Genomic DNA, 14,840 nt, shown 5'->3' with positions numbered 1-14,840 from the left:
AAGGAAACTGCCATCTTAGCCCCTGTTTGATGTTCAGCTGCCATAATTCTGCACATGTGATCAGTTATGACACCAGTCTGGTTGAAAGCACAAGCGAATGTGGCAGTTAGCAACACCCGGCATGCTGGGAATAAAACTTTTTTTTGAAACTGTTAAATCAATTAGTTCAGTTCTGCTTTAAGGTACGACAATATTAGCAACAATATTAGTTAAAGCGGAGTTCCAGCCATTTACTCACCTGTCCAACGGTCCAGCGATGCGGCCGCCGGAAAGCCTCGATCCTCTCCCTCGGCGCCGGCATCACTGCTGTGGGCACCCGGCTGTTACAGTTTGCGGCTTCACAGCCGGGTACCCACTGCGCATGCGCGAGTCGCGCTGCGCGCCGTGATTGGCCGGCAATCTTCTGGGACCTCTGACGTGTCCCAGAAGATTGCAGGGAGGGAGGGGGAGAGGAGAACTTCCGCTCAGGGCGCCGCGGCGCTCCGAGCGGTAGTGGGAGCGGGTACCTGTCAAAACTAGGTACCCGCTCCCCCCCCAAAAAATGACATGCCAAATGTGGCATGTCGGGGGGTCAGGACTCCCTAAAGCGGAAGTTCCACTTTTGGGTGGAACTCCGCTTTAAGTCAGACAATAGCAATTATCACTGAGGAAAATGATTAACGGTCAAACATGTATCACTATTATAAAGATAGACACAGAGCAGACAAATAATGTACAGTTTATCCTGTGCAAATCAATAAAGGGATGCTGAAGCTAATATACCAATCAGTATACGTGTTTTTTTTTTTTTTTTTTGTGATATAAAGGAGAAAACACACTTTTATTCCCATTAAACAGTGTCACAGTGAAATATACTTAGAATGATTACCTATCCTCACAGTCACAAATTTTTCTTAATTAACTGCAATATTCAGATTTGACAAAATGCAAGCAACAAGGCAAACATTTAAAACATGTAAAATGTTTTTGGGAATCTTTCAGGAGAGCACACCTGAGTGGTGGACTCATCTGGCTGAATGGGGACACTACATTTAAGAATACCATAGCACTCCTACATAAATCCAATTGTATTAAAAGAAAAATCATTATCCAGAGTGGTGCTGTCGTTGCCCTGGTATGTCCAACTTCATCTTTCTCCAGTTATCTCAAGGATAGCACATCTAAGACTCTAAATGTATCTAGATTACAAATGTTACAGCCTGTAACATTCTGAAGAGGCAATCCTGGTGAGAAAATGCTTCCATATTTAAAGTAGATGTAAACCATATCACAAAAAAGTTAATTTAATTTGTAACAGGTTGATGTAATTTTTAATCTATTCTAATGGTTTCAATGTTAAATGAAAAATTTAAGGAAAAACAAATTCTTGGTATTTTTGTTATGAAGGTTTTGTTCAACTATGTAGAAAATGTTCTGCCAGTTTCCCATTCACTCTTCTATGTTGTCACACACTCTTCCAGTGTAAACAATAAGTGTAGACTGTATTTCCTATTGCATTATTCATTCTTCTTTACCACATTGTGACTTCCTTAGAAGGTACCCATCTATAATGTGATCGTTATTTTTTTTCTCTTAGACCAAGTCAGGAAGGACACTCAGGAAAGGATTCAAACATAACCTGAAACGTTATGGGAACTTCTGACTTCATCAAGACCATGCATTCTTTACTATAGAATATTGTCATTAGTCTTTTCCCTTTGAATCTTCCAAATTGTACTGGCACAGTCTTGAATCCATGTTTTCATAGATGGGGTTTTACATCTGGGTAGACTTAGATTTTGATGATCTATTTTTTGATTTGTTTGAACTCAAAACTTGAAAAAACAACCTGAAGCAACTTTAAATCCTTGTCTAAAAACTATCTCCAAACCAAAAAGAAATGGAAAGAGACACATGATATGATTACTGGGATATCTTGTGCTCCTAATTTTATTGTATCCTGAATGTATTCGTTGAATGGATTCACACACTACAAAGTGCTCCGTTATTGAGCAGGAGTAGAGGAGGGTGGGCACAATGGCTGCATGGAACTCTACAGCTTCTGGAGCTGAGACTAGAAGGTCCACTAGTCCACTAGGAGAACTTGAAGTATAGCAATAGCTGTACTCCCAACATATAGGTAAAAATGTGAAAAAATATTTTTGTGTTATTTTCACAAACATTTTTTTAATTTGATTTGCAATCATTACTGCAATCATTTTTAGCGGTGTACCTCTTTCTCTGTGCACAGCGAATGCACAGGAATAGAGAGGGACACAATGCCCTCTGCTGACTGGAGAAGTTTGTTTGTAGCATCCTAGCACTTCTAGCATTCACAATAATTGACCATCATGGGGATTACATGATTGTGAATTACACTGACTGGTTTCTTTTTGTTATACTGACACCTAGCCCACAGCTGCAGTATAGACTGATGTTTTCACTGCATGCGAAAGTGTGCCTGAGAATGTTAATATACAGATTGCATTTACCTACTGGGTAAGGAGAAGATGAAGATCCAGGTTTTACTTGCTGGTGTGTCACACCTGAAGCATGTCATAAAATGTGATGCTGTATTCCTAACCACTGTTAAGCTGGATGTGTATATATGTGTCTCATACTCATGTATGGCGAGATCTGAAGACGTAAAACACTTTTGGATTAAAGTGGATAACCCCTTTTTAAAAGATGATTACCCCTGGAAAGAATTCTTAGTTAACAAGGATCAGTTATGTTTAATAACAGTTATTAAAAATCTAAAGCAATGCATATAAAACACATAGAATATAAATAGACTGATTTCTAAATGATCTTCTGACCGCATTGTTAATTTATATTTAAACACAGCGTGAAATTAGAAAAAAAAAACGACTTGTGAAGCTACTTACCTTGAAGCGGTTGATCAAATCATAACGTGTAAGTAATTCATAAAAGATGAATTTAAGTGCATGATCGCCACTAGCATCATTTAGTGCAAATACATCAAAGGACCACTTGTCAACATTCTGCAAGAAGGAAACACTGAGTGAAAACTCCATACTGTGTACAAATACAGGTGTACAAAAGTATTTGCATCAAAGCTTTCTTGTTAATCTTGTAGATACTCAAATGAAAAACGTTAAAAAGTATAAACAAAAATAATATTATATATTATAATAATGTAAAAGATACCGTACACCTCGGTCACTGCTATCTGATAAAGCAGAATATTTCAAATCTTGATTATTTTAAAGGGGGTGATTCTTTTCTATACCTACTGTATATAATTTAGTCTATGTGAAATTGTAATACTGTGTACCATTGTTTGTAGACACTATATTTGAAAATTGATCAGCCCTTATGTACTGACTGATCTCATTTTTTGAAGTCTGCCATCTTTTTGGAAAGTAGACAGTCCAAGGTATTTTTTTTTTTATTCTTTTACTGTAATCAGAGCAATAGAGCGTAATCATATGACTGGTATGGCGGTGATCAGGGACACTAATTGGTGACTATAAAAAAAATCTAAATTAAATAATTTTTTTTAACTTTTTATTTTTCCTGATTATTTAATGTTTTTTTTTTTTTTTTAACATACTGTGACCAGACCAGTGCAGGGTCACACTGTACTGCTTTGGGGAGGTGATCAGAATTTTTTTCCCACTATGATTGCTTATTGCGGTGATGATCTGATCACTGTTATAAGCAAACATTCCTTTGAAAGGCATCCATTCATGTGCCATTGTGTACTATTGTGATAGCTGTGATTGGCCACAGCTATCTTATGGTACAGGTTTACTGTGATTGGCCCCTGTACCATGTGATCATTGTGACCAATTACAGAGATCACAATAGTACACAATGAATGGCTATGAATGAAAATCAAGGGGGGAGATTTACTAAAACTGTTGCACACAGAATCTGATGTAGCTGTGCATAGTAACTGCAGTTTCTAGGTTTATATTCAAAGCTTTAATGAACAAGCTGAAGTTAGTGGCTGATTGATTATCATGCACAGCTGCACCAGATTATTTGTGCGCCAGTTTTAGTAAATTTCTACTATTGACATGTGATCACTGCGATTGGTCACAACAATCACACGGTATCTGGGCTGGCCTGGTACAATGATCTATCTCTCACCAGACATAGCGGGTGACAGATTGTGCTGCTGAACGGCCCCTAGAGCGTGCACAAGGCGTGCACCTGGAGGACGTCATATGATATCTGCCCAGGAAAACAGTCCTCCGACTCGGCCGTCATTTCACTACAGGCCAGGCATGGGGGTGGTTAATTACCGAATGTATAAATCTTTTATGTGGATTGTTTAGTGTTTTGAGCAATTAAACAACCTACACCACAAAGAAACTATCACGCAAAAACCTTGCATACATGGGATTTTCACGGTGCCAGGGACAAACACATATCCCTAATTGTGAATTTTTTGTTTTTTACATATCTTTAGTCTAAAAGTGTTACCTCCCCTGTAGTTCACCCCCCTCCATCCCACAGAACAAATTGATATATTTCATATACCCTAAATGTTTTATTTTTTATTACGGTATTATATTAGATTACAATAAATGCATTAATGTTCTTGAGTGATGGGGGAGCTTGAATCCTCTACACATTTTGTAGACCTCTGGTCTACTTCCTCAGGAGATATAAGAAGGCATTGGTATAGATGTATTACATATTCATCCAAAAAACTGTTAAAAACTGAGTTGCATCCTTCCACAGGGACTATACTATCTCTCTCGGGGAGCAGCAAAGGTACGCAGTGTGATGCTGTCTATTCTCGAGGTGTAATACCATCCAGGAACACTAAATATTACTTTCCAACAATAGGTAACCAATATATGTGTTTTGCCTTATCCAGGGTGCAGTACACTAGAAATCTAAGTATCACTGTTGCTGCCTCTGTGAATCCAAGTACCACTGTTGCTGCCTCAAGTTCAGACTATCTATCTATCTATATATATTGTGACAGGAAGTCAGGTAAATCTGTGGATGTAGTCACAGACAGGAGATACATTTCCACCTGGTTTAGAAAATTCACCAATTACTATAGAGTGCCGGCTGCAAAGGTAGCCAGAACTGTCTAAGGACGGTGAACAGACTTCAGCTGTTCAGAATGAGGAAATTAAGGCCTCTATAATTTGTCCAAAGGAAGTCTATGGATTGCTGCCTCCTGACGCTGTGTGAAGCTGGGGATAGGAGGACAGTCAGATGTGTGCCTCCCGACGCTGTGTGGGCATGGGAGAAGGAATGCCCCCTGAAGCTGTGTGAGCATGGGGAAGACCTCCTGAAGCGATGTGCGCTGAGGAGGGTAAAAAGTGTGAAGACTTCTCAAGGTGAGAAAATGAACTATTTCTATGTGAAGAGTGTGAAGAGAAAAACCAATGGATGTTTTCTATGTGAAAGCAAAGGGACATGTTTTATGTGAAGATGAAAAGGGACATGTTCAATGGACCTTTGTTGTGTGAAGAGATAATAAATGGACTATTGATAGTCTGCTGTATGATCAGTAGGTTGGGGACAGACTCCGTAGGTAGGTTCCTGTGTGTGAGAAGGTAGCCGCCCACAGTGACAAGGATTTATTTTGTGTTTTATTTTATTTAGATGTTTTGACGCTTGCACTTGTGTGAAGAAAAATTGCAAGAATAAACCAAACTGTTGTTTGCAACCACTTCTCGGCTACCTCCCTGTGTAAACGCACCCCTGCATACCCGCCACCGAGCTAAATCCCCACAATATATATATATATATATATATATATATATATATATATATATATATATATATATATATATAATGCTAGAACCATAAAGTGTTCAACTACTCCCTGAAGTCAACATTCAGGGGCAGGCACCTGCAGCTTCCACTATAGTTCATGTTATACTTAAATAGACCATTATGCTACCGAAGACAGATTCGTCAGCTGGAAAAAGTTAAAGTTAAAAATCATGTACTGAAGTTGGCTACTGTACCTTTACCTTGTTTTAGGTATACTTTAAGATCAAATATGGAAACTATAGAACAGGCCTGCAAAACTTCAGTCATAATATACTGTATTTATGCCAGGAGCCCACAGTATTTATTCAGAGTATCAGGCTTGTCCTACCACAGGAACCAATTAAAACAAAAAAAAAAAACATTTTAAATTGGTTCCTGTGGTAGCCCCATGAACATTTATTTTGGTAAACAAAGCTGGTACTCTATGATCAAATTTGACACTGCCAGGTGTCATAAAAAGGTATTTTTGGATGATCCTCCATCATAATTTTGCTATGGGGCCCAATGGACTGTAGTTATGTTCCTGAGCACACACAGAGTGGGGAGCTGGACTAAAACTGGAGAGTGCAAAATCTGGTGCAGCTCTGCATAGTAACCAATCAGCTTAGAGGTTTTCTTGTCAAAGTTAAATTGAATAAGCTGAAGTTAGAAGCTGACTGGCTACCATGCACAAGCTGTACCAAAATTTGAGTGCACCAGTTTTAGTAAATCTCCTCCAGTAAGTGTGGCTTTACAGAAAGTGTTAGCTTCCTGATTGCTTTGTGGTTATGTTATATTCTAGTTTACACGCAAATAATGCTTAGCAAACACCTTTCATTTGTTGGTTGTTTGTGACTTGCACATGGAAATGTGGAACTAAGCTGTTTCTATATTGTTTGTTTTCAAAAGCTTATCAGCAGTGCTCGCGTTAAATCAACTCATACTTAGATTCTCGTACTCTCTATGTAGCCAGCTGTGTCAGTATTTTTGTCCTCATCTGTTTTAAACTGGTTGTTGGCCATGAATTTCGAGTCTGGGCAGCGCTGTGATCACTGCACTGATGAACAAATTATTAAAGCATTAGTACTGGCTGTATAGCTAGCAAACAGTGCAGAAAAATATAGTGAACTATGCTCAAGCAATGCAATAAAAACATTCTACTGTATACTTGGAACCTGCATATTAAAATAAAAATTTATTGTTTTTGAAAATATGTTAAAAGCATGGTTATTCTCAAAATGTGGTGAATGAGTTTCCTCATGCTGTGAACCATAAGGCTATAAGCCTTTCATCTGACATGAAAAAATAAAATAATGAGGTCCAGATAATCTTTTGAAGAAAGAATAAAAAAACTTTTTTTTTTTTAATCTCCTGGGTTACAAATAGGTAAACATTAGGAGCTCTATGCTGCCTCTTGGATGGCTGCCTGTTATTTCTAATTTCACTAAGCGATAATAGTTTTTTTTTTTTTTTTTGCTATACTTCCGTCACTCTAACAGTATACTTGTGGCTCTCCTGCACACAAGCTGACCCTCCTTTTCCCTGCCCATTTAAAGAACACTTTGGGGTTGATTTACTAAAGGCAAGTAGACTGTGCACTCTGCAAGTGCAGTTGCACTTTTTCCCCCAGAGCTTAGTGAATCTGGTAAAGAATCATGTGCAAGCAAACATTTTTGGGTATTTTTTTTACAAAAGGAAGCTTCACCACATTCACTAATCTCTGGGGAAAAAACTGCCCTTGCAAAGTGCACAGTCTATGTGCCATTAGTAAATCCACCTCTTTGTATTTTGTGAATGTTCATAGAAGAGAAGAGGACTGGCCAATTAAAATGATTGCTGCTGCATAAGAGAACCACAAGTCTCCTGAAAGAGCATTGACGTGTATTGAAAGCTATACTGTCTGCACTCACCGAAAGTGTACAATGTAAAAAAACAGGCAGTGATCCAAAGTTTTAACTATTTGTAACCCAGCAGATTTTATTTTTAGTTTGTTTTTTCTTGGAATTCTTCTTTAAAGTTTTCCTATATCTTATCCTAGTTATCCCTATCCTAGCCCCTAAGATAATGAATGGTAAAAAGTAAAACTCTGCCCTTAGCAGTAGTGATCTGTTTTGGTTTTGTATGTGCAGGGAGCACCTAGACTGTAGCCCACCTAAGTGTTCCTAAGCTTGGGTTATTACTTGTTCCTGCTAGCTACTGTTGAGAAAGCAACTGTAGTCTATGCTGGAGGGGTTAATTATTTGACAGAAAAATGTTTATAAGCCTAGCCAGTCATTGGGAAATTAGTCCAATGCTGTGAACTGGAGAAGTTGATTAATATTTGGCACAACCCTTCTAGTGAATTTTGTTTGCAGGGAGTCTCCACAGATGTGGAAGCCGTTCTTGAAATTTGAACTAATCTGATTATTTTTATTTGCTACAGCCAAGAGATTGGCATTCACAGCTGCCAACAGAAGCAGAGCTGAATTTGCTGCATGGGAAAAGAAACCAGTAGAACCTTCTTTGCTGACCTGGAACTGCAGAATCTATAGACAAACATACAGTAAAACCTTTACTCTAAAGCAGGGGTGGGGAACCTTTTTTCTGCCAAGGGCCATTTGGGTATTTATAAAATCATTTGTGGGCCGTACAAAATTATCAACTTAAAAATGTGCCTGTTAAATTTGGTCAAACATTTAAATAACTCACCCCTAATGTGATGGCTGCAACTGCTTCTCTTTGGTGAGGTGTGTGATGTTAGCTGGTATTTGCGTCGGTCAGTCTGGAGCGCAGTGGACTCTTTGCGGTGGTAAGTTTTGAAAAGAACTGCTGACGTTTACTGCTGGTGGGTACAGCAGGCTGGTACTGCTGGGGGGTACAGCTGGCTGGTACTGCTGGTGGGTACTGCTGGCTCAGGCTGGTACTGCTGGCTTGTACTGTGGGTACTTCTGGCTGGTACTCCTGTGGGTACTGCTGGCTCAGGCTGGTACTGCTGTGGGTACTGCTGACTCAGGCTCTTACTTTGCTGTAGGTACTGCTGGCTGGTACTGCTGTGGGTACTGGTGGCTCAGGCTGGTACTGTGCTCTGGGTACTGCTAGGTGGTACTGCTGGCTCAGGCTGGTACGTCTGGCTAGTACTGCTATGGGTACTGCTGGCTCAGGCTGATACTGCTGGCTGGTACTGCTGTGGGTACTGCTGGCTGGTATTGCTGTGGGTACTGCTGGCTCAGGCTGATACTACTGGCTGTTACTGCTGTGGGTACTGCTGGCTGGTACTGTTGTGGGTACTGCTGTGGGTACTGCTGGTACTGTTGGCTCTGGCTGGTACTGTTGTGAGTACTGCTGGCTCTGGCTGGTACTGCTGTGAGTACTGCTGGCTCTGGCTGGTACTGCTGTGGGTACTGCTGGTTCTGGCTGGTACTGCTGTGGGTACTGCTGGTTCTGGCTGGTACTGCTGTGGGTACTGCTGGCTCTGGCTGGTACTGCTGTGAGTACTGCTGTTTCTGGCTGGTACTGCTGGTTCTGGCTGGTACTGCTGTGAGCACTGCTGTTTCTGGCTGGTACTGCTGTGAGTACTGCTGGCTCTGGCTGGTACTGCTGTGAGTACTTCTGGCTCTGGCTGGTACTGCGGTGGGTACTGCTGGCTCTGTCTGGTACTGCTGTGTGCTGCTGGTGGGAAATGCTGGCTAGAAGCGGCGCCACGCTGGAGGAAGAGGCGATGTTTCCTGTATTGGTAACAGGCAGAGTGCATTTGATATCACTCTGCCTGTGACTCACTCAGACTGTCAGAACGGAATCGGAACTCTACAGGAAACATCGGCTTCGTTCTGACAGATCAGCTGAGAGACACAGACTCAGCTGCACGCGGGGCCGGACCAAATTACTTTGAGGGCCACATATGGCCCCCGGGCCATAGGTTCCCCACCCCTGCTCTAAAGCATGGGTGTCCAACCTTTTGGCTTCTCTGGGCCACATTGAGTGTAGAGAAATTTTCTGGGGCCGCATATAAAATATATACTATGGTTAAGGTATATAAGTAATAAAATGCTGCCGCGCCCTTCCTGCACCGTATCAGGAATACTGGAATCAGTATACGGAGGTTTACTTCTTCTGAGAGATATTAAAGGAACACTCTAACCACCATGATCAGTGATTTGAAGTGGTAATGGTGGTAGGAATCAGAAACACTGCACATGCTGGGATAATTACAGTTATGTGCTGGGGGATAGTTGCACCTCTAGCACATTTGACTTGGGCAGCCAGAAAATGTCATGTCCTTACTCATACATGTATGAACAAGGACATGACCTATTATGACAAAACACAACTAGTTATTAAAAAAAAATATTTACACACGCTAATGCACATACCTTTTCTACTTATTTTGCAGACTGCTGGCGCGCTTGCTGCTGGCGGTTACTGCTGGTGGGTAATGCGGGTACTGCTGGAGGAAGCAGTGGCTGAAGTAGAGAGCAGAGCCGCTGCTTCCTGTATGGCTCCTGTCGCAGGCGGAGTGATATGAAATGCACTGTGACAGAGTTGGACCTATACAGGAAGCAGCGGCTCTGTCACTGACTGCAGACATCCTAAGTCTCCAGCGGCCTCTGGGAGATCACACGGCACTTGCAGCCTAGTATGCGCCCATTCAATGCAGCTTCACCAGTGCCCATCCAATGCAGCCTCACCAGTGCGTGCCTATCCAATGCAGCCTCACTAGTGCATGTCCATCCAATGCACCTTCACCAGTGCGTGCCCATCCAATGCAGCCTGATCAGTGCCCATCCAATGCAGCCTCACCAGTGCATGCCCATCCAATGCAGCCTGATCAGTGCCCATCCAATGCAGCCTCACTAGTGTATGCCCATCCAATTCAGCCTGATCAGTGCCCATCCATTGCAGCCTCACCAGTAGATGCCCATTCAATGCAGCCTCACCAGTGAGTGCCCATTCAATTCAGCCTGCAATGAAGAGAAAGGAGAGCTGCTGGATTACACAGAGCCGGGATCAGTCCTGCCTTCTGCACCGGCTTCTATGATAGACGTCACCAATGCGCTGTCTTACATAGGAGCCAGTCCAGGAGGCGGGGCTTCGTATGACCGCTGCTGCCAGGTAAGCAGGAGATCCCCGCTCGCCCCCCTCCCCTCCGAGGCAGCCTCTGCCTACAGTTAGTTAGAAATCGCTGTGGTCGTGCCCCTGACTTGACTTCCTTCCTCCCAAGCAAAAAATAAATAAATTGTCAGGGGGCAGTGGGCCGCATTGCCTGCGGTTCTGGGCCGCAGGTTGGACATGCCTGCTCTAAAGGATCTTATCCTTCTCTGCCACCCTAGTGTGCAAAGAGGTCTATTCAGGAAGGTTGCTGCATGTGTTTACATCTACAAAAGCCTTCTAAGATAATTATTAATTAAAATGATCACTTTTTTTTAATTAGAATGCAACGAAACAATAGGATCATCAGCATCAGGGTCGCCAACCGTCCCCAAATTCACAGACAGTTTGTAAATATCGGCCAATATACAAACTATCCGTAAATGTCTGTCACAAACAGCAGCTGCCTGTAAAAAGTATGGCAGTGGGCTGGCACGTGGTGAGGTCATGGTGATGCTCGACGCCTTATTATGACTTGCAGCAGGGCCAGGAGAGCCGAGAGTGACTCAGGAGCAGGAGCACCATCAAGCCCTGGGACTGTTGGCGGTGGTACCATAGAGAGAGCACCCCTACACAGATCACAGGCCTTGTTGCCACTAATCACCTGCTTGGTAATGCCCATCATACGCTGCTGCCCTTGATGGATGGATCTGGAAGACTGGATGGATATCCTCCCTGGATTAGTGAGTGCCAGCTCCAGCTGAACTCTGACATGATAACTGTCATCATCTTGACATTTTGGATGTCAAAGCTGTCATATGTGTAAAAAAATTAATAAATACAATAGCACAACTTGAAAATACAAAATCTGCTGATAACAGAACAGTCAGCTGATTGGGTCTTGTAGGTGCAGGTTCCAAGATGTGCCTGTTTATGCGCTGATAGAGGTGTCTGGACCTCCTCCTCTCCCCTCCCTGGTGTACTGGAGCTCAGTCTGGGCTCAGGAAGACCTTGTTATGCCCTTTTACACCACACTTTGTAGTGTTCCTTTACATCTGGGTCCACAGTGTTCCCCATTACACTGTGGGGGATACCTGCAGATTCTGATGTAATGGGGAACCCTGGGGACTGTAATGTAAGGGAGTGCTCTGTGGACTCTTGTGTAAGGGGAGCTCTGGTGACCATAGTGTTCCCTTTTACATCGGGGTCTTCAGAGTTCCCTTTGCACTGTAAAGGGCAGCCCTGCAGACCCTTATGTAAGGGGGGAACTCTTTGCTGGGTTAACCTGACCTTTATGTAAAAGGAGAAATATGTTTTTTGCCTTTTGTTATACCTTTAGCAGATTACACTAGCTATGTGATTGTAACTTAAATATTGATGTTTGCACTGAAAACGGTTATGTTGGCTAACTTTTTGAACTGTCAGTAAAAAATCGGCTCTGTCAGTACATTTTTTGTGTTGTGTCAGTATATTTCACTTCAGGAGGTTGGCAACCCTCATCAGGATTGTCTTTGTTTTAAAAAACTCTATTTTCTTACATTGGTATGACTTCTTCTTAATGTGTCTTATGTAGAAATTATAATATTTGCAGAAAAGTTTTCAACCAAAACTAACCCTACTGCTTCCACATTCCATGTACTACACTTCCAAATCACCAAATCAGGAATGCTTCCAAACATATGTTGTCTTTATCATGAGACAGACTTCAGAAAGTCCAGTCTCTTAACATTATTTTAACTTTCAACACAGAAAAATAAGCTCAGTGTTACATCAATCCGCATCTATGAAATTTTTCCGTTCATGAATGATACCTTTTTAACAGTCAAAGTCCTATACACTTGTACAGATGACCCATTCAAAAAAAAATCACAGCAATTAAGGTGCATGTAATCCCTAACGATGACCCAGCATGCATAGTATTTATAGATCAATATTATTACTGAACTCGGATATCAAAATCTTTGCAAAGGCCCTGGCATTTAGATGATTGAATATTCTTCCCTCTCTAATCTATCCAGATCAAGTGGGCTTTATTAAAGAGTGACAGGCTCCTGACACCATTAGAAGAATTCTAAACTTTCTTAGACATGCAGACATATTTTTTTAAATCCTTTCACTTTTTTTTTTTTTTTTTTACCTTTGATGCTGAAAAAGCTTTGATTCAGTGCACTGGGGGTTTCTCCAGGCTGTCCTGCAGAAATTTGGATTTTCAGGCCCGATCCTAGCAGCTATATTGTTGCTTTACACTCAGCCCTCTGCTATAAAGTGTACACATCTGGAGCACTTTCTTCTGAACTATAGATCACAAACTGGGCTAGACAGGGAACCCCTAATACACTGAGCCTCTCAGAATATAACGGACATCCACAAAGGTCCTATTCACAATAAGATTAGACTATTCACAGATGACATTATCCTAGTCATCAGAAACACACTTCATTCTTTTTTGGAGATTCACCATATTCTCATGTCATTTGGTGAAGTATTGTACTCCAAAGTAACAAGTCTAAATCTTAGATCTTGGGCCTACATATCTGTATCTCCCTTAGGAAAACTCTTCAAGTCCACTTCCCATAATCTTGGAATACTAGACATGTTAAATATTTTGGTATTAAGTTCCCCAGGTAGATCATTTCAAATTTTCTGGAAGTTTAGAGCAAACATTTCATTAGTTGAGGGCGGAATGTTATCTCACTTTCTCAATTTGAACTATCTATGGTTGGTAGTTTCCTCTAAAATGCTGATGCTACCCAAACTGTTGATACCTATCCCTATTCTGCAAACATTTTTCTCCAGGCCCAATACTTTCCTTACTAAGTATATATGGAAGAAAAGCAAACTGCAATGTGCTTTCTCAATACTAGTTAAACATAAATCAATGTTTGAACAACTGAATCACCCAAGCGCTCACTCTGATGGGAATGATGGATGTGCTGCTCTCCTCAGGTGGGGAACTCCAAACAATGTGCACATGAAAGAGAAAAGGAGTTGCAAACACCTAGTGCAGCACCCTTGGACACCTTTAAAACATTTATTAAAATGCCAAAAACATAGAGTCCACCACATGTGGAAATTAACATGTCCCTGTAATTGGACCGCTGATGCATTTCAGGTGGCACGCTCCCTTCCTCAGAGCTCTCTTTCATGTGCATAAATCAATGTGTGGCCTATGCCTCCCTAATCTTTACTTTTACTACCTTTTACTGGACCAAACAAGCTATTGGTGGAACACCAATCTGCAAAAACTGTGGTACATCATTGAATCCTACCTTCTCCCCTCTAGACATTAGAGAACTTTCCTTCTTGCAAGCCTAATAGGTGACCCATTATCTGCATCCCCTTACCCCTCTGTTAATGCCACACTTGACTCATAAACAAATTACAATTTCCACCAACAATCCCCCCTCCCTGTCGGTGTCACTTTCATTATACTACTTAGAACTCTGTATTCCTAATTTTAATCTCCTCTCATGGCCCCGTCTAGGTTCTAAGACCATCCAAGATTTTTTGTAAAATGTAAATTGACATCATTTGATGACCTCCAAGGGACATTCTGCACCATTTACCTGATTTAGAGATTTATCGCCATGCACAAATTTCACATTTGTACTTGGAGTCTCTTAGAAATAGTTCAGGAAAGGTAAGGGAGGAAGGGGGGTAATAGTGACCTGGGGACACCATTTTTTTGGTTTTCTGTTATTTTGAAAGTGTATATGATGGAAATAAAATCTAACTTTTGTTGACATATTATAAGAATGTCTAATTTGTAATTTGATGCCTTTTGGAGATGTTTATATCTTTCCTTGGCTTCTTTATGCACATGAATACAATTTTTTACCAGGGGTGCCCAAACTTTCGATCCCCACTGTATATATATTTATATATACAGTGCCTTGCGAAAGTATTCGCCCCCCTTGAACTTTGCAACCTTTTGCCACATTTCAGGCTTCAAACATAAAGATATAAAACTGTAATTTTTTGTGAAGAATCAACAACAAGTGGGACACAATCATGAAGTGGAACGAAATTTATTGGATATTTCAAAC

General features: G+C 41.3%; 1 protein-coding gene across 2 annotated transcripts in view; it reads right to left on the bottom strand.

Moving 5' to 3' along the window:
- The window catches only part of PDE1C (phosphodiesterase 1C), an 899,304-nt gene that overhangs the window by 201,638 nt on the left and 682,826 nt on the right, over positions 1-14,840 (bottom strand). For both annotated transcript variants that reach the window (XM_082258063.1, XM_082258064.1), the window contains exon 7: positions 2,868-2,984. In XM_082258063.1, the coding sequence (XP_082114189.1) occupies positions 2,868-2,984 (117 nt within the window). The remainder of the gene's footprint in view (positions 1-2,867; positions 2,985-14,840) is intronic.

This window comes from Pelophylax lessonae (genome assembly GCF_965119305.1).
Source record: "Pelophylax lessonae genome assembly, chromosome: 5".
Lineage (NCBI taxonomy): Eukaryota > Metazoa > Chordata > Amphibia > Anura > Ranidae > Pelophylax > Pelophylax lessonae.
Note: the sequence above shows the minus strand (reverse complement) of the source record. Positions and strands in the feature narration are given on the sequence as shown.